At 44.5% G+C, this 21,774-nt stretch overlaps 1 protein-coding gene across 2 annotated transcripts in view; it reads right to left on the bottom strand.

Annotated features, from left to right (window-relative positions):
- Window positions 1-1,931, bottom strand: part of ZNF704 (zinc finger protein 704) — a 223,478-nt gene extending 221,547 nt beyond the window's left edge. Inside the window, exon 1 of one of the 2 annotated variants that reach the window (XM_032869129.1) lies at window positions 1,869-1,931. Coding sequence is in view for 1 of the 2 variants with exons in the window: in XM_032869128.1 (XP_032725019.1) it covers window positions 787-1,329 (543 nt within the window). In the remaining variant the exon portion in view is untranslated. Of the gene's footprint in view, window positions 1-786; window positions 1,481-1,868 lie in introns of those variants that run through there. The other variant, XM_032869128.1, reaches the window with a different exon arrangement.
- Window positions 1,932-21,774: the final 19,843 nt, after the last annotated feature.

Below are 21,774 nucleotides of genomic sequence, written 5' to 3'. Positions count from 1 at the left end.
CAAACGGAAAGATCTCCCAGTGCTTCAGTGCACAAGAGACTTCACTAGAATTCTCAACAGAAACTCACATCCATTTTAAATGCCAAATAATCTCCACTTTTCCCGATTTCCTCCCCCCCCCCCATCTGCAATTCTGAGGAGGGGGAAAAATCCAAATGCTAAACAGTTTAAAGAGGGGAGTTGGGGGGGGCGCGGGCATTCCCAAAAGCTGCCAGCAAAATGCATTTAGAAACCAAGGGCTTGGTTTTTCGCTTTGGGTTTAGAGGTTGCCTTACAAACATCTGTGATGGAAACTCATCAACAATTGTTCTTGGATGAAGAAGGGATTGAAAGGTTGACAAGAGAAGCTGCTTGCTAGTTTCAATAAGCTTGACTAGCCCTCAAAAATAGGGAGGACACTCCTGCTTCCTCTGCGAAGAATAAAATCTCACCCCCTCTTACCTCGCGCGTCCCCACCGGGCGCAAACCTGCGCCTACCTCGTCCCATCTCCAAGTTCTCCTCACGCCAGGGAGAAGTGTCCTTTCCCTGCACCCACACGAGACAACAAACCCGACCCGGCCTTTGAGGGATGGGGCAGCGAACGCTTCGGAAAGGTGCCGGGGGCCCGAAGTGTGAGCTCATCAGTTCCCTCGCTCCGCCGCCGGCGCCGCCTGACACACCCCTCCCGGCCCGGCCTCCACCGGTCGCCAGTCCCCGGCCTCAGCCCGCGCCTCGCCCGGGAGCCCGGGCCCGTCTCTCTCCCCGGGCTGGCGGGTCCCGCGCGCGCCGCCGTGCCCAGCACGCACCTTCAACGCGCCCCGGGCCGGGCCCTTGGGGACCGCACGGCCGGGGCCGAGGGGCATGAAGCGCTCCTCGCTGTCCTCCTCGTCGTCGTCGCCGTCCACCACCTCGACGACCACCTCCTCGTCCTCGTCTTCCTCGTCGTCATCCTCCTCCTCCGCGCCCCCTCGGGGCTTCTCCTCCACCCGCCCGAGCCCCCTCCGCCGCCTGCTCCCGCCTTCCTCGTCCTCGTCTTCCTCCCCCAGAAGCAGCAGCACAGGCGACGAGGCGGCGGCGGCCCCGGCGGCCCGAGGGGGGCCGGTCCCGGAGCTGCGCGGCGGCGGCAGCGGCGGCCTCCAGCTCTCCGGGGCCGGGGCCGGGGCCGGAGCCAGGGCCGGGGCCGGGGCTGGGGCTGGGGCTGGGGCTGGGGCCGCGGCCGGGCCCGGGCCGAGCGGTGGGAGGCCGGGCAAGGTGCCTTCCCTGGCAGGCGCGGGTCCGGGCGCCTGCAACGCGGCGCCCCCCCGGCGGCTGCCCAGGCTGGAGCGCTTGGCTAGACGCCGCGCCTGCATGCCTGACCGCGGGCTGCCAGCCGCGGCGCTGAGCCGGAGAGTTTGTCACCTCCTCCTCCTCTTCCTCCCCCGGGCGGCCGCTGTGGTCGCAGGCGCCCCGGGCGCGGGGCTGCGGGGGGCTGCGGGAGCCGCCTCCCCGGGCTTGCGGCTGCCACTGGCTGCAGAGGCGCGGGCGCCGCCTTCGCTGGACCGGCCCGCGGGGACGCCGGCGGCCGGCGGCTACGGCGGGGCGGCGCGGCGGCCGCGGGCGGGGGTGGGTGTGAGCGAGCGGCGCGCTGCCGCCTCCGCCGCCGCCGCCGCCGCCGCTGCCGCCCCGGAGCCGCGGGCCGCGCTGCGCTCCATGCGGCCGGCGGCCGGGCCCGCGCGCGCCTCTCCCGGCCCGCTGCGCCCGCGCGGTCCTGGCCTACAGCTGCCGTCCCTCCGCGCGAGCTGTTTGTGTTGTGTGTTTTCCACCACCGCCCCCCTCTTCGCGAGCCATTCCTCGCAGCTCTCCGGTCCCCCCGTTCAGACAAAACCCGGACTGGATTTATTTCCCCTACCCTCAGCCTCCGCAAATCTGCTGCTTCTCAGCATTTGGCCCAGACATTGGGGCCAACGCTACCCCGCAGCAGATTATTCCTCCTGCGGGGTGGGCAGAAGACTTTGCTGGAAGTAGGGTTGTTGGTCAAACTCAGACATCCAAGGAAGAGATTTGCCGCGGGTCATTTTCCTGGTCTCTGCGGGCCATGCGACTACTCTTGACCTTAGGTGAAACCGGAGAAGGTTGTATCAGTCTGAGATTTGGGGCCGCTTCCTAATATGAAACATAAGACTCCTTTGCGTTTTCGACGTGCTGGTTCATGACATTGCCTGCCAGTCTGCAGCCTCTTTGACCGCACCGTTGTAGCCCCTGCCCATTGAGCACTCTGGGCGATGTGCTAACTCTGTCTTTTCAGCTTTCCGGTCTGCGTGTTTACCTTAAGTGCCTGATGATAATAAGGGCTACCGTCCTAGAAGCTTTCAGCTCTAATCTCTCAGTCCTTAGACTGAACTGCCACTATCAAGGCCTTCAGAGAAACCAGCTGGGGCCAGAGTTCAAGATTGCCTGAGTTTGTTATTTTTAAGAACTAATCTGAAGTAAGAGTCTGGAAATCAAGCACATAACCGTATAACTAATGACATTGTCACTTTCTGAGGATTTCTAGGAGCCATAAAGAAGAGCCATGTGCTACCATTTGGGATGAGAATATATAGGAAGCCAGACTCTTTACAAACAAATCATTTGCCAAATTCCATCTCTGTAGTTGAGGTCTGAAGAGTCTCTAACTCACCAAATGCTCTGGCTGGTGCCTCCCTGAGTCCAGTGTAAAAGACGTCCTCACCCTCAGCTTCCTTTCACTGTAATTATTGTAGGAGATTTAACATCATGTGCCCTGTTAGACACTTGAAGGGAGCTCATTAAATGCTCACTTATGGTGTCTTCCAACTGTTGAACATTCCCACTGGGATGATGACAAAGATGCTAAAATGAACTTTTTGTTCTCCCTGAATCAGATTAGCTTCCTGAATATACCTATTTCAGGTAATGACATTCTCATATAATCACTCAGGCCCAAAATAGCGGTATCATTTTAACTCCCTTCTCTCCTTTATCCCTAGAGGCAGTTGCCCACAAGTCCAATCCATTGTTCTTTCTGAAATGCCTCTTGCATCCACCCCTTCCTTTCCATTTCCAAAGTTCCTATGGTATTTCATGACTTCAAAAGCGAAAGTTTCTAACAGAGCTTTCTACACCCAGTTTCTCAGGACACACCCTCTCCTTAACCCCCTCCAGACACCACCACCAGCCACACCTTCCCCAAACTTTATTTAGATTTGAGCATTTCCTGGTTGAACTTTTCATTTGTAATCATTCCATTCAAGAATTCAGAGAGAGAAAATAGTTTGAGAATTTTAACAGATGGGTGTGTTTGATCAAAGCATGGAACAGCAGGGGCCATCCAAGAAGTGAACTAACCAGTATGAGTGAGTCTTTCCAAAGAATAAAGAAGGGTCGCTGAAGTGGCTTCATCTGAAATGCAAGAAATTTACCTTGGTAGTTGGGAGATGATTTGAGAGAGAGGCAGTGGGGTTTTTCTCTGACCAGGAAGAAAAAAGATCAGGGACAAGGGGTTGGCTGACAGGTATGGGAAGGGTGATAGGAGGGAACAAAGCTTTTTGAGACAAGTGGGCTAGTGGAGCCAGTGGTCTCAGGAGCCAGAGTGTCTGGGTTTGAATCCTGGCTCTAGAACTTACCAGCTATATGCCTTTACTCACCGCCCCCCTGTGCCTCAGTTTCCTCATCATATATGATATATATATGATCATATATGATCATAATCATAAATTGGGGATAATAGTAACACCTACCTAATAATCAGTTTCTTTTGTAGGATAATGAGTTAAAGTGTGCAGTCATCCCAGATGAGTGCCTAGCACTAAGAAGGTCTATGTAAAAGTTCATTGTATTAAATATATTGATAGCAACATATATAAACACAATGGCATGGGTTACTCTCAAAGAATAACAGGGTAGCTCTCTTTAGTAAACTCAGAACTGTCAACAACTGTCAGGACCATGCTTTTAAAGCCTGACTACATCTTACCAAGGGGCTATGGTCAGGCCAAGGATAAAGCTTTTTATGTCTGAAATTGCCATAGATGAAAGAAAGTAAATGTTTTCCTGAGAACTGAGCAGAAAAACAGAGTTAAGTCAGTCAGTGATTGTATTTGTGGATTAGTAGAAGAGGTGCTGATTTACACCATTGTACTTCTCTCAAAATTGCTATATATGCTTTGAAATCAGCTTGTTCTTTCTCTCAGGACACCTTCACAGAGCTCATATACATCCATTCGCTGGCCCTGTTGGGCCTGAGAGATTGCCCTCTGAATGGGAGAAAAGATTGGCCTTAATACTGGGAGCATTAAGTGCAGCTAATGTCACAAAAACAGTTTGGCTCAATTTAGGCTTTAAGGGATGAGAAGGATCTAGATGGGCAGGGAAAGCTGCATTGTGCAGGCCACTGAAGACCAACCTCATGAAATAAGAGGACCTTTACTGGGAAGTAAAATCAAGTTACCTAATTCATCAGGAATCAAGAAATATCTCATGATGTAAGCCCATGACGCCCTGTGCTCGTGGACTCAGAAGTCAAAGCATATCTCACCGTGCCAAGCAAATGGGGAGGAGTCATTGCTGCTTTGTCCCCCATGTTCTCTAAACGTAACACATTTTTACTTTCCAAAACTAGGACTGCTTCCCACTGAGGATGAGGCGCGTCTCTCAGTCATAGGAAAAGAACACGTCTTCCAGACAATCTGATTTAACATATCATCAGATGAAACATTCCATCATTCTTTCAATATGTATTTATTGAGCCCCGCTGAGTGCCAGGCTCTGTTCTGGGCATTGGTGTGCAGCAGTGAAAAAAATAACCATCAGTGGGGAGGAAAGTAGACAATAACCAAAGAAAACAAATGAATTATATGGTTTCACAGATCCAATAATGCTATAAAGAAAAATTAAGCAGAGGAGGGGGTAAAGAGTGCTAAAAGTTTGACATAAAGGCATAAATAATATTTGATATGTTTAATTTCTTATTTCTTATTAAATGATAATTATATTTATAATCATGTATAATTATATTTATTATGATTTATTTTATGTATTCACTATACATAATATTTCATATATATTGAACATAAACAAGTGTATTAAAACCAACATAAGAATAATATGGAGAACAATGTAAAATCCGAATGAGAACTTGCAGCAGCAGCTGTCTTAAGCATTACACTGAACTCCATCTTCTTAACCTTGGTTAGGATCCATTCTCTGTGTCCGGGGTGCTTCGGCCAAACAGCGTGAGAAGCATTGATGAGGAGCCCTGAGAATGGGCTTTACAGTAAAAAACATTCCATAACCACAGAACAACTTGCTGCCTTATGCTTGATTTCTTATAATTCTTAAACCTTTGAGTTCTGAGCCCCAATGATACCCAGAGCATTAAAAAAAAAAAAAAAAAAAGTATCTGAGAAACCATAGCAAAAAAAAAAAAAAATTCAGGCTCAGTTTAATATTCTGTTCAATTTTTTATAATTCAGTCTTCAGAAATACAATAATCATGCTCCCCAAATCAAATTTGGCCATCCATTGAGGCAGACCCATAACCACGGCAGAAATGCAACAGACTTTTTTACTCATCAGCAGCAGCTCTTTCGTGTCTTCATCAACCTTCAGTCATGGGATTCCTTGTGAATGGTAGCTCCTTCTAAAACTAAAGTAAAATTTTGCCCTTTAAACAGTTTGTACGGGCTCCCTGCTCGGCGGGAAGCCTGCTTCTCCCTCTCCCGCTTCCCCTGCTTGTGCTCCTCTCTCTCTGTGTCTCTCTCTGTCAAATAAATAAAATCTTAAAAAAAATTTAAACAGTTTATAAAAGTAAGATTAGGTTAGTTTTTCCACACTTCTGGGAAACTTAAAAATGATTTCAGATGATGACTGTCATCCTGCCATATGAAAAACAGATTAAGGCTAAGAGAATCACTCATTTATTACAACCTTCAGACTGAAAGCCTGTGTAAGTCAAGCATAAACCTCCACCCAGAGAAATGTTTCTTCCATGAGCAATTAAGTTAAGCTCTCTTTAACAACACAATGTACTTTCAACATGGTTCTTTAAAATACCTCCCAGAGTCTTGAATTTTTTTAAACAAGTATAAAAATGATAGAATAACTGTCTTTTTTAATGTAACATATATTCACTATTTTGGGGTGTTTGTGGTGTGTGTGTGTGATCTCATATTGTCATCTCATATGGGCACTTTAAACCATGGAAAGGACACAGGGCTGGTGTCCCAGAGGCTTGCGTCCAAATCCTGTTTTGGGGATTCCTACTATGGGACACAAGTTAAATCCTGTAATCTCTGCAGGGTTCACAACTTTAAGATGAATGACATATATTCTTTCAGGTCTTCTTACTCTTGGGTTTTATGATGTGATATTGACCTGAAGTCCATTTTATAATTAAGCCAAATGCCCATTATTAAAATCTACAAATGGAATCTGATATATATATGCCTACAAAGGTATGTACATATGTTTATTTTTACATGTATGTATGTATGTATGTTTATTTATAGACATCTCTTCAAAGCTAGTTTGAGGTGCTGTATCTTGGGACCACAACCTCTGTTTCTATCATCATCACCCTTAATTTCAGGACCCATCTCTGGTTTTCTGGAAATGCAAAAATTATGAAATTATGCGTATACTTGCTACCATCTTATGTTACTAGCTCTCTCTTTGGTAATAAGAGGCCCTACTGGCTATAAACCAAGTAGTTGCTCTTTTATATTATTCATATCAGTGTCCCTTTCTACAAAGTAAGGATTGCTTTAGTCTAAATGAGAATTTACTTCCTACTAATGATATTTTCATATCTCTGAAGCTTTTCTCTCATCTTCTTTTTTCCTATAGTTTTTTTTTTTTTTTCAATTTTTCATCCAGGCCCCTTCTGGTACTAGTAACTGAAATCCTAGGTACTTTAAAGAAAAAAACAAAAACAACAACAACAACAAAAAAAAAAAAAAAATGAAGGAGGGAAGGGATTTATCAATCCAGGTAACTCAACTGCAAATGAGTCTGAGCTTGGGGAAAATTAGATCGCAGGCTTACATGATGTGTGGTCCTGTCTCTCTGCCTCTGTCTTTCCCTGAGTGTGTGTCATTTGTTTCATTATCTGGTCAGCTAGAACTGGGTCTATTGGCAGCTCTGGCTACATACCTGTCAGCCTTGTGACCATGGGCAGGGAAGCTCTTTGCCATATGCAGCAGTTAGGGAAATCCCAGGGAAGGGATTTCGTGAGCCAACATATGTGGCCAATGGTGGAATGTTGTGATTGAAGGCCTTCATCAGACACCAGGAGAGAGGGGGAAAAGGATGGTTACTGTCCTGGACAGAAAGAAAAACATAAAAGCCATCATGTGTTAACAAATATAACCAACACTATCTAAAATCTGAAACACAGAAACAATTACATTGAAGAAAAATCACATCTAATCTCCCAACCCAAAGACAACTCTGTTACTGTTTTAATATATTTAATTTTTTTCTATGCATCATTTTGTTTGTTTGTTTCATATTGTTTTCCCACCTGGTTTTATAATGTGAGATTTTTCCTCACACATTGCAGTATAACTTGTAGATGGATTATGAGCTGGTAGGAAAAAATAAATCATAATAACATTACAAGAAAATGTGCATAAATATTTTTATGATCTCTGGGGAATGACAGGCATTTTAAAAAAGATACCAAGTCAGAACCATAGGAAAAAGCTGATAAATTTGACCACAAAAAATAATGTAAACTTTATGACAAAGTCCCTATTAAAAAGTTTTAAAATTGGGGCGCCTGGGTGGCTCAGTGGGTTAGGGCCTCTGCCTTCGGCTCAGGTCATGATCCCAGGATCGTGGAATTGATCCCAGGGTCGTGGGATCGAGCCCCGTGTCGGTCTCTCTGCTATGCAGGGAGCCTACTTCCTCCTCTATCTCCGCCTGCCTCTCTGCCTACTTGTGATTTCTCTCTGTCAAATAAATAAGAAAGAAAAAGTTTTAATATAAGTGAAAGATGATTAGAAAACATTTTTAATGTAAAACCAGGAGTTAGTATCTAGTAAAATACGACTAACTATATCATTAAAACAATTAGATATACTATTCACCTATCAGACAGGTAGAAACGTTAAAGCTTTGATAATACACAGTGTTACCGAGAGTATGGAGAAACAGGTACTTGTGCACACTGTTGCAGTATGGGTTGGAATTCCAAAACATACTTTTCATTGAAAGCCAGCAATCCACTTCTTGCTATGTATCCTGAAGAAACAGTGGTACATGAGCACAAAGGAGCACAGAGAGACTTGTTGCAGTACCGGTTTTAATAGCAAAATATTGAAAACAACATAAATATTCAGCCATAGGAGAATTGTTTAAAAAGAAGCCTTTGACAATGTGTGAACCACTACATAGCCTCTAAAAAGAGAGAGGGAAGTCTCTGTCCTAAAGGGCAGGCGCTCAAATTTCAAAGTGAAAAGGGCAAGTTATAAAATAATATTTAAATGTGATCTCATTTGTGTGTAAAGCAAAACCACACTAAGTATGCTATCTGCTCCTGCAGATAGTATGATTTCAGATGGAAAAGTGGGTAGATGGATATGAGTGTCTGAAGGATATCTTCCAACCTCTAGGAGGTGAGCTAGATGGAGGGAAAAGGCAAAGGGGGTCTCCCACTTCCTGTATTTTTGGCTTAAATGTATTCAAATGACTTGAAAATGTATTTGAATATCACATAGCTCACTTTCAAATAATGAGTAAAAACTGTTCATAGCATAATTTTTACTACGGAATTTTCTGTCAAGCCACTGTGCCATGATTTCACCATGTCTTGGTATCTGAGATAGGGTGCCATCAATTTTGTACAGAATTTTGTGTACATCAATTTTGTACAGAAAATATTATACATCTTTTGGGTTCTCTCTTTAGAAGCAGAGCCAGAAGTGGAATTAGTGGTCAAAGCGCGTGCGCATTTTCTTGCTACATTTTACTAGATGGCTTTCTGACGAGTTGCCCTGAGTTCCATTCTGACAACCATGAGGAAGTGACTGGTTTCCTGCACTGGCCATTGCTTTGATCATATCGTACTCTTTCTATCTTTCTTTCTCTTTGTTACTTTGATAAATGTTCCATCAAACCTCATTTTGTTTTAATTTATTTCTTTGATCATTAACGAAGAAAAGTATTTCCCCATGTGTTCAAATTTTATTTCCCCTTCTGCGAATTCTTTTCTTATCCTTTGCCCATATGCCTGCAAGAGTCTGGGTATTCCTTCCCACTTGTTTGAACTCTCCATATTCAATATCCTATTGTCATATTTTTTGCAAATACTTCTCTAGTATTTTGCAAATATTTGTCATATTTTTTTGCAAATGTTTCTCTAAATTTCTTCCTGTTATCTTTCCCAAAGCTTTAGATTTATTCACGGGCTTTTCTTTCCTCTTTTTTGCTGATTTTATTTACAAATTCTTATCACTGTTTCCTCCCAAATTTTGAACTAATAGCCTCTGTTAGACTTCATCCCTTATCATGTTCCTTCAAGTTGTATTTTCTTTTTAAAAATTTTTTTGCAACAAATCTTCATTTTAATTTTGTTTATATGCTTCTCCAACATAATAATTTCCTTACGCTAGAGGATCTGCTATTGCTGGGATGAATTCTTAAAATTAAATTTTCAGATTTGATTATCATTTACAGAGTTATTGATTACATGCTTTCCCGCCTGTACTTTAATTAAAATCCCTTGCTTGATCTTTCCTCTTAATTGAAATATTCCTAAGTTTAAATCAGCATCATCACCACCATAATATCTCTAATAAAAAAATGCTTTTCAAAGTATTAAATCCTACCTCTTTAACATTTTTAACATTAACACAAATGTAAGCACAAAATGTATCATCTGCTAACGCATTCTGCAATAACAGAAGTGGTCTCTACTTGCCATGTACAATATGGCAGCCACTAGCCACAGGTAGTGATGAAACACTTGATATGTGGCTAGTATGAACAAGGAACTAGACTTTTAACTGTATTTAGTTTTAATTAAGTTTAGTAACTACATGTAGCTAGTAGCTATGTTACTGGACATTGCAGGCTCAGATATACATTTATTTATTTATTTATTTATTTGTTTGTTTGAGAGAGCGAGAACAAACGGGGGTGGGGCAGACGGAGATGGAGAAGCAGACTCCCCACTGAGCAGGGAGCCTGAGGTGGGGCTCCATCCCAGGACCCCGCGATCATTACCTGAGCAGACACTTAACTGCCTGGAAGGCTCCCACCTTTTAAGAGTTGTTTTCTACTTCTCATGTTCATTTTTAGGTGAACCTGCCTGAGCCAATTAAGGACACGGAAATCAAACTCAGGATACTTTACTGCAAATCCAAAATCAATACTACCATGTTTTCTCATCTACCTACCTAATTTCAAAGACCCAATATTTTTGAATCATTAGCTTTAATTTAGCAATTCTCATTTATGACCTTCTTTGGGCTTCCAATTAGGCTATTTTCAGGTTTGAGGGTAGTGACATGTCAAAAGCTCCTACTTCGTCCTCTCTGCCTCCAGTACTATTTTTATCTACACCAATTTGGTTCCAGTGTTTGTTATTTTATTCTCAAATTATTCCAGGGGACGAGGACCTGAATTAACCCCAGCAACCTATAGTAAGAGTCAGGAAAGCTGTAAAATATAATGGAGACATCAGCACCTGCTGATATAAATGCCCCTGGGATTTTGGAAATGCTCATTGTAAATTTCTTTTCCATGTTGTTATTGTTATGTCTGTTAATGTGGGGGAAGAAAATGAGAGACAGAATTTTATAAAGTTTCTAAAAATTCCTCAGTGCTCACCACATAGTACGAGGGCATAGAATTTTCCGGAAACCGCGGTAGGTGTGAGGACTGTCCATCTGGCCCACGTGCAGGGATGGAATGGGGAGGGCAGGGGATGTGGAAGAGTAGCCTCGCCATCTTCTGCACCTTTCACTTTGGATAGAGAGGTTACTCGCAATTTTCTTCTCATCTCTGTGGAAGCAATGGTGGAGCCGCCTGTCCCACCACCTCCTATTCACAAACCCCACTATCCCCACACCCCTGGTAACGCCATCTGTTTACCTAGTCACTGCCACTCCTGATGCTTCATGTCTTGCTTCCTCCTGCCACATGGCAGGCAAAGCGGACTTCCAAGACCGTTGGCTTAAACTGAAATTTCAAACAAAACCTAGTGCAAATACTGTTGTTTCTCACTGCTTTCCTGAGGTTGAGAAGAGGGAAGAGGAAAAAACCTGAAGAGCAACAGAAAAGGAAGGAGAAGAAAGAGGAGGAGACAAGTAAGGTGAGCCACAAGAAAATATAAGAATAGTCTTGGCTTTTCCATGATTTACTATTTATGTAAAAATCCACACACAAAAGGTTTTCTGCTTTTTAGCCAAAGTGCGTCCTCCAGAAATTTAGGGGATCCTCCTCTCCTCCGCTCTACGCAATTCTCAGAGAAGAGAAAAAAAATGGCTAGTTGTGATTTTGGATATAAAAATAATGATCTTTATTATTTTTTTTCTAAGTCTTCCCCAATAGGTTTTCAATACAGAGTTTCAGCCACCAGGCCATGGTCATTTCACCCATGTTTTTTTATGAGGGGTTTTTTGGTACTGTTTCCCACATGATTGTACTATTAGTGATATTTTCCTATTAGCTTTAAATGCCTTTCTCCCATTCTCACCCCGTGTGCAGTGTGTTGTCCTCAGTGACCTGTCTACTCCTTTAATGTACCTGGCAGATCATCCATCAGTCCCTACCTGGGATATTTATACTATCTAGACTCTGAAATCTGATGTCTCTCTGAGGAGATGAGCTACCATCTTTTGGAGCTACCGTCTTTTAGTTCACCTTATTTAGGCTCATCGATATTCCTGGCCAGGATTTGTTATATAATTTGTGGGGCCTGATGTAATATGAATATGTGGGGCTCCTTGCTCAAAATTAACACAAATTTCAAAACAGAGACAGCAGAGCATTAAACCCAACCGGGCTCTTGCACGCATGGGGCCCTGAGTGACAGCTTGCTTGCCGGGAAGTGAGCGCTATTTCCAGCTTTGTCCTATGACACTGGGAAGCGTGTGTACAATCACTAGTGGCAAAACTCCATGTCTTAGGGTGTCTTCCACTTGCTTTTATCTAGATTTGTCTCTTTCCTTACAGAAGGATAGTCCAGTGTTCAGAATTGAGAGTTATTTTGTGCTTGGACCTGTAGGGATTCAGAACTTAACCTGTTCTGCGAAAACTTGGGATCTTGTTGGAGAAACCAAAGAATTTTGAGCAGCAGAGGGATGTGGTTCAATGTGCATGCTAGGAAGGTTATTTTGGCAGTAGCACAGAAAATAGACTTCTTTCTAGTTCTCATCTATCTAGAAGATACGGGAATGGTCATACGGTCAGTATGTATTTATGAGAAATACATACAAAGCAGAAATTACCAAAACCTGCATGACCAGGAGGACTGGACAGCACAAGAGAAGGAGCCAAGGACAATTGTCTGGTTCAGACTCATGGAAGTAGGTTGATCTTCGTTATGGTCGCGGAGGAAGGAGAAGCAGGAGGGAAGCAGACTGGGTGGGAAAGATAGTACTATTCGGGGAAATGTTAAATTTGAGGTGCCGTTGGGCATCTGGATCAAGCTGTACGAAAGTTTTGTGACATTTACGAGATAGAGCTGGAAAGGGTATACTGATTTAGAAGCTGTGCTGGTCCTTGGCCAATTGCCATCGTGTGTTCTCTGCTCTGCCCTTTATAGCAGGTGTTCAGCTCTATAGGCTTTGTCTCAGGCTCTCTTCTCAGGGGCTGCTGGCTGGGTTTGGCTGGAGAGAGGCACTGGTGGGAGAGAATGAGGCAGAAACCAGGAAATTCCCCACCTTCTCTGCTCTAGAGTGTCCTTCCCTTGGGCTCGTCTCCTCTATGGCTCCAGTTTCCAGCAGGGCACCAGAGCCATTGACACCAGCGTAGTGGTATAGCCACACCTTTCCCTTTCATCCCTCCAGCCAGGAAGTAGCAGCTTCCTGTCACTGATTTCTAGGTTGTCTCAATACCCCTTGTTTGTTTTCTCAGCTCTTCAGCACCTGTGGGGATGAAATTCTTGTATGTTTAAATTTAGAATGTTTTCTCTTTTCCTGACTGATACAGGACTCATTAACATACATAGATGTTTGCTAAAGTAATTGAATGTGTTTTGAGACTGTAGATGAGGACTGAAAATTGAGTGAATTTGGTAACAAGCCGGTGATATTAACAAAAGCGTGTTCAGGGGACTCATGAGGTTGGAAGCCAGGTCACTGTGGATTTTTAAAATGTCTGAGAATTTAAGAAAGTATTGAGTACACATTTCAGGTTTTAATTTTTTTTCTAGAAAGGTAACTACTAAAGGAAGGAATGAAGGAAACTATATAAAGAGAATTGTTGAAGATGACAAAGACCTAGGTATGATTAATGTAAAAGAGGAGAAATAGGAATTAAGAGAGGTAAATGAAGAAGAAGAATCCTAATGGTAGTGGTCATAAGATCCAGAGCCCAGTAGATAGATTGACTTTGTATTGTTTACTTGTCTCTTACAAGAGAAAGGGCCTTGAGAATGATGTAGATGCAGTTTTGTAGGTAGGGGCCCAGATAAAAATTTGATTTAGTTTAAAGCCAAAGGGTTCTGTTTTGTCTGTGAAGAGAAGAGGTTGTCCTGGTGGGTTTACACAGAGTGGTGGATATTGATGTTGGCCTCTAACGGCAATGGGAGAAATAGCAGATACAGGTCAAGGCCAGGTCACTGGAGGACTGTGTGATGTTCTCCAGTTTCTCTCGGAGCCCTTGTAGGAGTCAAGAAGGCAGACATATTTGATGTGTAGTTGTGGTTCTCCATGCACCAGCAGAATCACCTGGAAACCTACTAGATGTACAAAATCTTAAGCCCTAGACCTACTGAAGCAGTAAATTTGGGGGTAATCTGTGTTTTAAGAAGCTCTCCAGGGAATTCTGATACTCACTCAAGTTTGAGAACCACTGCGCAGACTGTGGCCACCCAAAGTGTGGTCTGCAGACAAGCAGCTAATTTGAAATGTATCATCTCACCCCCTCCACCCCCAAATCAGAACCTGGGTTTTAACAGGATTCCTCGGTGGTTTGTATGTACATTTAGTTAAGAAGCACTCATCTTAGCAGTTTATTCTCAGGAAGGGTATTTGGATATTTATGGATCAGCCAGTGGATTCGTGAAGGCCTAAACTGTATGGTAACTTTTAGGGGAGCAATCTCAGGTTCAATTGAGATGGCAGGGGACATATCACATTTGGAAGCTACAAATCCCTTCTATTATCATGTAGCTGCCCATCTCAGAAGACACCATATAGCTTTGTATTCTCTCTCCTTCTATGGATTATATGAAAGACCAAACTGAAAAATACAAAACCACACCAAACCAAATACAGCCCTGAGGGCCAGTCCTTCAGTAAATGTTGTTGAGTGTCTCTGGGGAGGTCTTTGCTGGACTCTGAGATGCCCAGATCATCACCCAGTCTCTTCACACGACAGCTCCCAGAGGACACAGACACAGGGACACATTATTACCATGGCTCTGGGGAGCATATGACCTTCATCCACCAGCAGGTCATGGAGGAACAAGCCAGGTGGCCAGAGCGGGCCGGGGAAGGCTCGTGAGACGAGGGGATCAATGGCACAGAGAAACGTGAATACTCATGTTGGAAGCATCTGACAATCTCATTTCTCCACTCAAACCAACATGCCTCAGGGTGCCTTATAGTGGACCCACGCCAGCAATACCAGCCTCCACTCTGCAGCCCCTGGCTTATAGGGTCACCTGCTGCACTCGTTCTAGAATACACCAAGCTCGACACCTGAGAATTATGCCCCCCCAGGGACTTCAGTTCTTCTCCCACGGCGGAGGATGGCTACGGCATATTCTGCTGCTCTTCTTTAGCCTTTACGTACTTCCCCTGACATGCTGATGCTTCCTCTCCGAAATCATCCCTCAAGAAAGAGGCAGAGAGCTTATATTTGGACTTTACAACATCTCTTATTTTTCCAGGGTGCTCACTCAAACACTGCACTTTGAACAACGGAGGCAAAGAAATGGACCTTGGATTGGGCAGTTTTGCCTGGGATCACCAGCGCTGGATATTATTTAAAAAGGTAAACAAAAAAAGAGTTCTAGACATCACCTTACAAAGCAAGACCATGTGATTTTGGTGTGTAACTCACAAGCAGCAGACATATTTCTGTGGTTGGGATAAAGTGGCCAGAGGCAGCGTCATACACAGTTCTACACAGCTCAGCTGTCATGAGCATCACGGGCTCTGGAAAGCTGTTCGAAGACGGGAAATGCGGTTCTAGTCATAGAAAAGACACTGCTGTAGACGACCCATGTGGAAAGTTCGGATAAAACAGATTCAAGGAGTGCAAGAATGGAGGAAGCCGTTTTTTAAAAACAAATTATTATTTCGTCCAATGCTTACTTTAAAATATTTGCCTACAATTTAGGTTAGGAATGGGGGTTTTACTTAGTTACACATACTCTAAAGTCCAATTCCATCTACCTATGGAGTAAATGGCTCCTATATCTGATGCCCCACTCTACTTGGATGTTATAATAGGCATTTCAAACATAACATGACCGAAATCGAATTCTTGGTTTTCGCTACATGTTGGTCCTTTCTACAGTTTTGCTCCTTGCAGCAAATAGCAACTGCAATTTACCCAGTGCCTTACGACAAAAACCAAGACATCATTCTTGACTTCTTTTTCTGCCGTATCCCAGCTTTATCTTGAAAATACATCCTGAATTCAACTAAACCTACCACCTCTACCATTGCCATATTTATGTAGCACCCATCATTTCTCAGTTGGACTACTGTGCCAGTCTCCTAATTAGTCCCATGGCTCTTATTTTTGTCTTCCTATAGGCAAACCATCACACAACAGCCAAATGGTCTTAAATGCACGAAACAAAGTAGGCCTCTTTCCAACCGACAGCCTCCAATGATTTCCCATCATACTCAGAAGTCATCTAAATTTCCTCGCCAGTCCTAGAAGACCCCGAAAAATCTCAACCCGTCCCACCTCTCACTAACCTTCTCTCCTCTGTCCCTTCTATCTACACCACCTTTCAGTCTTCCTTGGTCACAACAAACTCATGTTCATGTCAGGCTGTCACACCTTCAGTCCCCTCTGCCAGAATGTTCTTCTTCAGACATTGCATGGCCTGCTGGCTCTTGTACCTTATGCAGGTTCTACTCAGATATTACCACCTTTTCTCACCACCATCCCCCCACCCCTCTAAAACTCTAAAACTGCATTCCACATCTGATGCATGGTTTTTTGTTTTTGTTTTTGTTTTTTTTCTTTAGAGCACTTATTACCCAAGCAGCTAGAACCTAAGCTCCAGGAAGCTGAGAGATCAACTGTCTTGCTCATCCCTCTGTTCCTAAAATGGTACCTAGAATTTGGAGACGCTCAAACATTTCTTTCCTGAATTTAAAGTAGTACCTGACTATCCCATCAATATCTCTCTAGGAATGAATCTCCATTCTAGATTTATTTTTTGCATCTTTTTGTCAGAAGCTCTAGTGCTTCTCAAATTTACCATACCTCAGAATCACCTGGGGTGTGTATGTGTGGCAGGGGGAGTTATTAAAACACAGGTCGATGGCATGCAATTGCAGTCTCTGATTCAGAATATATGGGGTGGGGTGGAAATTTTGCGCCCTAACAAGGTGCAGGGCGCTGCTGGTGTCATAATCCAGGTACTGGACTTTTGGAACATGAGAAACATCTGCGTCAATTGTCCCTCCAGTCATGTCATTCCACACCTTTCTCATCCTGACCCCATTACTCTTTTTGCAATGGCCAGCAGCATCACAGAAAGCCAGCAGGACTGGCTTTGCTCCCCTTTAGAAGGGCAATCATGTGAGATGAAGCCCTGGAGGAGGAAGCCTTCCACTTTCTTCTCCCAGGATGGTGTGCTCTAGTTGTCAGGCTCTCTTAAAATGAGGGGAAATGTTTGTGGAACATTATGCATTCTAATTATGTCAAAAGTGGTAAAGGAATGCTTTTCATTCTTGGGCCCCTCCAGGCATTAAGCCAGTGCTTTCTGCGCCTTCCAGAACATGTCAGGGTCATCAGTGCTGAGGGCTGTGGTTGGCCACAGATAGTAACATGGGGCTCTGTGGTAGCGGTTGCAAGTGTGGGCATTGATTGATTGATTAACTTCTGCCCTGTGCTGTTCAAAGGGAACAGGAATGAGATCCAGTTCTTGAGCTGCAGCAAAGAGAGTTCTTATCTATTCCAGGAGGTCATGAGAGGGGGGCGGGATGTGGGGGACGAGGAGAAGTTCCTGAAAAGTTGCTCATTTTAAAGGTGTGTGTGCTCTGGTCTGAACTTTTGGGTCTCCCCCCCGCCCCGAAAGATCATATGTTGAAATCTTAACCCCTGGTGTGATGGCATTAGAAATGATGGCCTCTGGAAGGTCACAAGGGCAGAGTCCTCCTGGGGGCAGAGGTCTCATAAGTGTGATTAGTGCCACCAACCTTTTTCACACACGTTCAATTTTGAGTGATAATTCTATTTTTCTTCTGCTTGCTCCCTGAGAGTCTTCCGCTCATTCTCCGGGGTAAAATCATTAAAGCTCTCCCTGAGAATACAGTGATCGTGGTGGTAGGACCCATTAGGCAGTGATTGCCCACCAATACCCTCGTCAGAATTGGCATTGGGTGAAGCAGGAACTCCAGAGACAGAAATTTTGTAGGAAAATGCTGGGGAGGTAGGATCGGGGAAGGTCTGGGGTAGAGGGAGTGGTAGACAAAGGACGCTTGTGATTGTAACTGTTCTTATCTTGACTACGGTGGTGATCACCCAAGTCTACATGTGTGATAGCATTGCACAAAACTAAATACACGCACATAAATGATTGCATGTAAAATTAGTGGAAGGGGAATAAGGTAGGTGTATCAGTGTCGCTATCCTGCCACTACTAATGCTATTGTTATGCCGATGTTAACCACTGAGGGAGACTGGATGAAAAGTACAGAGGGGACCTCTGCATTCTTTCATACAACTGCGTGTGAATATACAATGATCTCAAAATAAAAATCCTAAAAAGGGAGTTATAGAGAGGACAGTTCTGATTAATTCAGAATGCAGAATCCCGGACAGCCAGTGCATCGAAAAGATTTTAGGAGCCCAGACAAAGGAGAAGACCCCAGATCTAAAGGGAAAAGAGACACAGAACGGAAGACAGAGCACGTCCCTAATGAAAACCTCACACTTCCCCTGCCCTTAGGTTGTACTGCAAGAGGAGACAGTCTGTATCACCAAGCCATGATTTCTGAAATGATGATCCTTCAGTTGCTGAAAGCAATAGTAACAATAGCAGACACTGAGTAAGGCCAGACGTCAGGTTTTTTTTTACATGAGTTATGTCATTTGATTCTTTCAAGAGTCCTATGAGGTAGGTACTATTCTATGTGCACCGTGGAGATGGGGACGCAGAGGTGCAGAGAGATAGAGAGACATACCTGGTAACTGGCCATGTGAGGATTTGTCTGGTTTCAGCACGAGCATCGCCAACACTAATTGGGGCTCACTAGGTGCCAGGTATATTGTCCTAAATGCCTTCTTGTCACAAGGAACCAGATGCCTATCATTATACCATTTTTGGCAGCGGAGGGGGGGTGAGGGGGGGCTGGAAAATTCTCCATCATGTGATGCATCGAATAACCACATGTGTTTATTGTCTGTTTACTAAGTGCCAGCCATTTTACATAAACTATCCCATTAATTTTTCACGGTAAATCTGGATGTATTATCTTTAATGGTGAGAAAATGGAGGCGCAGAGACTCCTTGTCCAAAAGCACACAACCAGCACCGGCAGAACCAGGTGGGCAGACCCCAGAGTTACCATTCAACCTCTGAGCTCTGCCTTCAACCCAGAAACTACCAACTCAAAATCATTCCATTTTCCCTGAAGGCTGGATGCTTTCTCATCTCCTGGTGGCCAGCCACTGACCAGGCATGAACCTGTTTTATTTTGCCTGGTATGCAACAGATACAGATCTTGCATATTCACTTTGCAAAAACACCCCGGGAACTTTCCTTGTCATGTTAATGCATTCACAACTCAAGGCCCAGACAAGCTCTTTCTACTTCCATGGTTCAACACACAACAGCCCCGTGCACAATTCAGTGTTTAACAAGCCCTCTTTAATGATGGTGGCAATGACATTGTGCTTTGAAGGCTTGCAGGAAGCAATCAACATTTCTATCACAGAAGCCATGTACTCCTTCAGTTTCTCTCCCATGTTGTCACTTCAGAGCTGATAGGGAACTGAGAACTGCAGTGGTTATCTCTCAGTCCCCCTGAGTGAAGGGGTGATATTCTCTGTTACTTATAATCCCAAAGACTGTAGACAGGAAGTCAGAGGGAACTTGGCATGGGAATTTCTTGCAGGGGTGAACCAAAGAAATGCACAGCATCAGACATCATCTAGCCGTAGGCTCTGGGCTCCGGGGGGCTTTGTCGCAGGTTGCAGGGAGGGGAGGAGGGTCGCCACGGAGGCTTTCACTTTTCTTTCTCCCGGCGCACGCACGCCCACTCCGAGCCTACTCCACGTCCTGGTTTTCGCCCTCGCTCCCCTCCCTGCCGGCTGCAGGCTGCCTGTAAACACGCGGGGCTCCCAGACAGGGGCGACCGCTATTGGAGGAGCCGAGCCTGGCCTCCCCTACGCCAAGCTTTGGAGCTGTCAGTTACTTGTACAGTGTGAGCTAGATTTTGGCGCCACAGCTGGGAGTGAGGCTTTTGTTCCATAACAAAAACAAGCGCCTGAATGGCAGGGCTGCCAGCGCCCAGCCCGGCGAGGCAGGCATAAAGGAGCCTGCCTGGTGAATGTTTGTGACCTGTCATTAGAGACAGCTCCCTCTGCTTCCAAATGATCACATGGAGACAATGTGGCAAATTATGTTTGTACAGCCGCGACCCCGCTCACGCAGAGGAGGTGAATATTATGCACCAGGCTCTAATAATGGGCCTGTTCGCTCAGGTGGAAATGCACATCGTTGGTAACCAACCGCGTCGTTTCCAGCGCTTTTTGCCTCCTCTGTCAAAGAACTTCTGTTTTCCCTCTGCGGCTGAAAGGCTGTCCTTCTGCTTGAAACAAGTGAAATGATGGATTCATTTATTTCGGGAAGAAAAGTAATGCATTAAATGTCAATGCAGTACACCCGATTTGGGGTCCCTTGCAATAGATAAGCTTCTGCTACACGATCTGTCTGATTTGTACTAAGTTAGAACACATCCAGGTCCAGGTTGTTACCTACTTCGAGAAAATTCATATGTGAAAACCTGAATCAGAAGCCAGAGAGAATATGGGTGAGGATTCTCATTTCAGAAAGGATTCTTCAAATTTCAGATGTATTTGGAAGACTTGAACACCACCTCTCTTCCAGAAAAACCAAACAAAATCCCCCTCCATCAGTGGTGTTGATGTCGAAAGTGCTACAGATAAAAATGTATTTCTTGGGTTTTAGACCCAGTCTTGTTGGAAGGAAAATTCTATTGAGGAAATTATAAGGTTGAAAGATAGTCATTTACATTTCAGTGTGAATGAGCTTAATTACTTTTTTTTAAGGATTTTATTTATTTATTTGACAGAAATCACAAGTAGGCAGAGAGGAAGGCAGAGAGAGAGAGAGAGGGAAGAAGGCTTCCTGCTGAGCAGAGAGCCCGATGCAGGGATGCAGGGTCGATCCCAGGATCCTGGGATCCTGACCTGAGCCAAAGGCAGAGGCTTTAACCCACTGAGCCACCCAGGCGCCCCGAGCTTAATGACTTCCTGAGAGCAGGTTTTCAAGACAGGAAGAGACTAGATTGCAACTGAGTTCTTGAAAAGAGACAGGAACAACATGAGTGACAATGAAGACAGAAAACGATAGTTTGGGTGCCTTCGAAAACAGATGTTTGTTGCTTCACAATTCTGGGAAGAGTCAACTTTTTAAAGAGAGGGGCTTTTGTTTGTTTTGGTTTGTTTTGTTTTTACAGCAGTAATAGAACTTTCTATGACATGAAATTGTCATGTTCTCATTGACCAATAGAGTAGCCGCAAGCTACAAGTGGTTATGGAGCACTTGACCCTAGTTAGTGCAACTGAGGAGTTGAATTTTACATTTTATTTCATTTTAATAGCTACACGTGGCCAATGGCTTCGATCCTGGACAGTATACCTTTAGAGCACTTTAAAAGTGGAATTTGCTCACAACTCCTCAGAAGTAAAAAGTTGAGTGAAGTTAGTGTGTTGGGCAGCCTCTAAGCCAGTCCCCAGGAATCCCACCTCTGGGTATTCACACTCCTGAGTGAGATCCCCTCCTTCTAACACGAGCTAGACCTACCCCATTCCTTCTAGCAATAGAATATGACAAAAGTGATGGGCTATCACTTCCAAGATGAGGTTGCAAGGAGACTGTGACTCTGTCTTGAGTACCTTCTTTGGCTCTTTCCTTTGTTTGGAGGGAAGCCAGCTGCCGGGTCATCAGCTACCCTATAGACAGATCCTTCTACAAGAAATGGGTATCTCCAGCCAACAACCCTCAGAGAATTAAATGCTGCCAGTGGCCACAAGAGCGAGCTTGGGAGTGGATTCTCTCCCAGGAGAGCCTCTCTATGACTACAGTCCTGCCTCACACCTTGTTGGCACCCTTGTGAGTCCCAGAACTAGAGACACCCAACTAAGCGTTGCCTGAATTTCTGACTCACAAAAAATGTGAGATGATA

The sequence above is a fragment of the Lontra canadensis genome, unplaced genomic scaffold (genome assembly GCF_010015895.1).
Source record: "Lontra canadensis isolate GAN:19392208 unplaced genomic scaffold, GSC_riverotter_1.0 scaffold37, whole genome shotgun sequence".
Taxonomy (NCBI): Eukaryota; Metazoa; Chordata; class Mammalia; order Carnivora; family Mustelidae; genus Lontra; species Lontra canadensis.
This window is presented reverse-complemented; position numbering and strand designations above follow the sequence as displayed.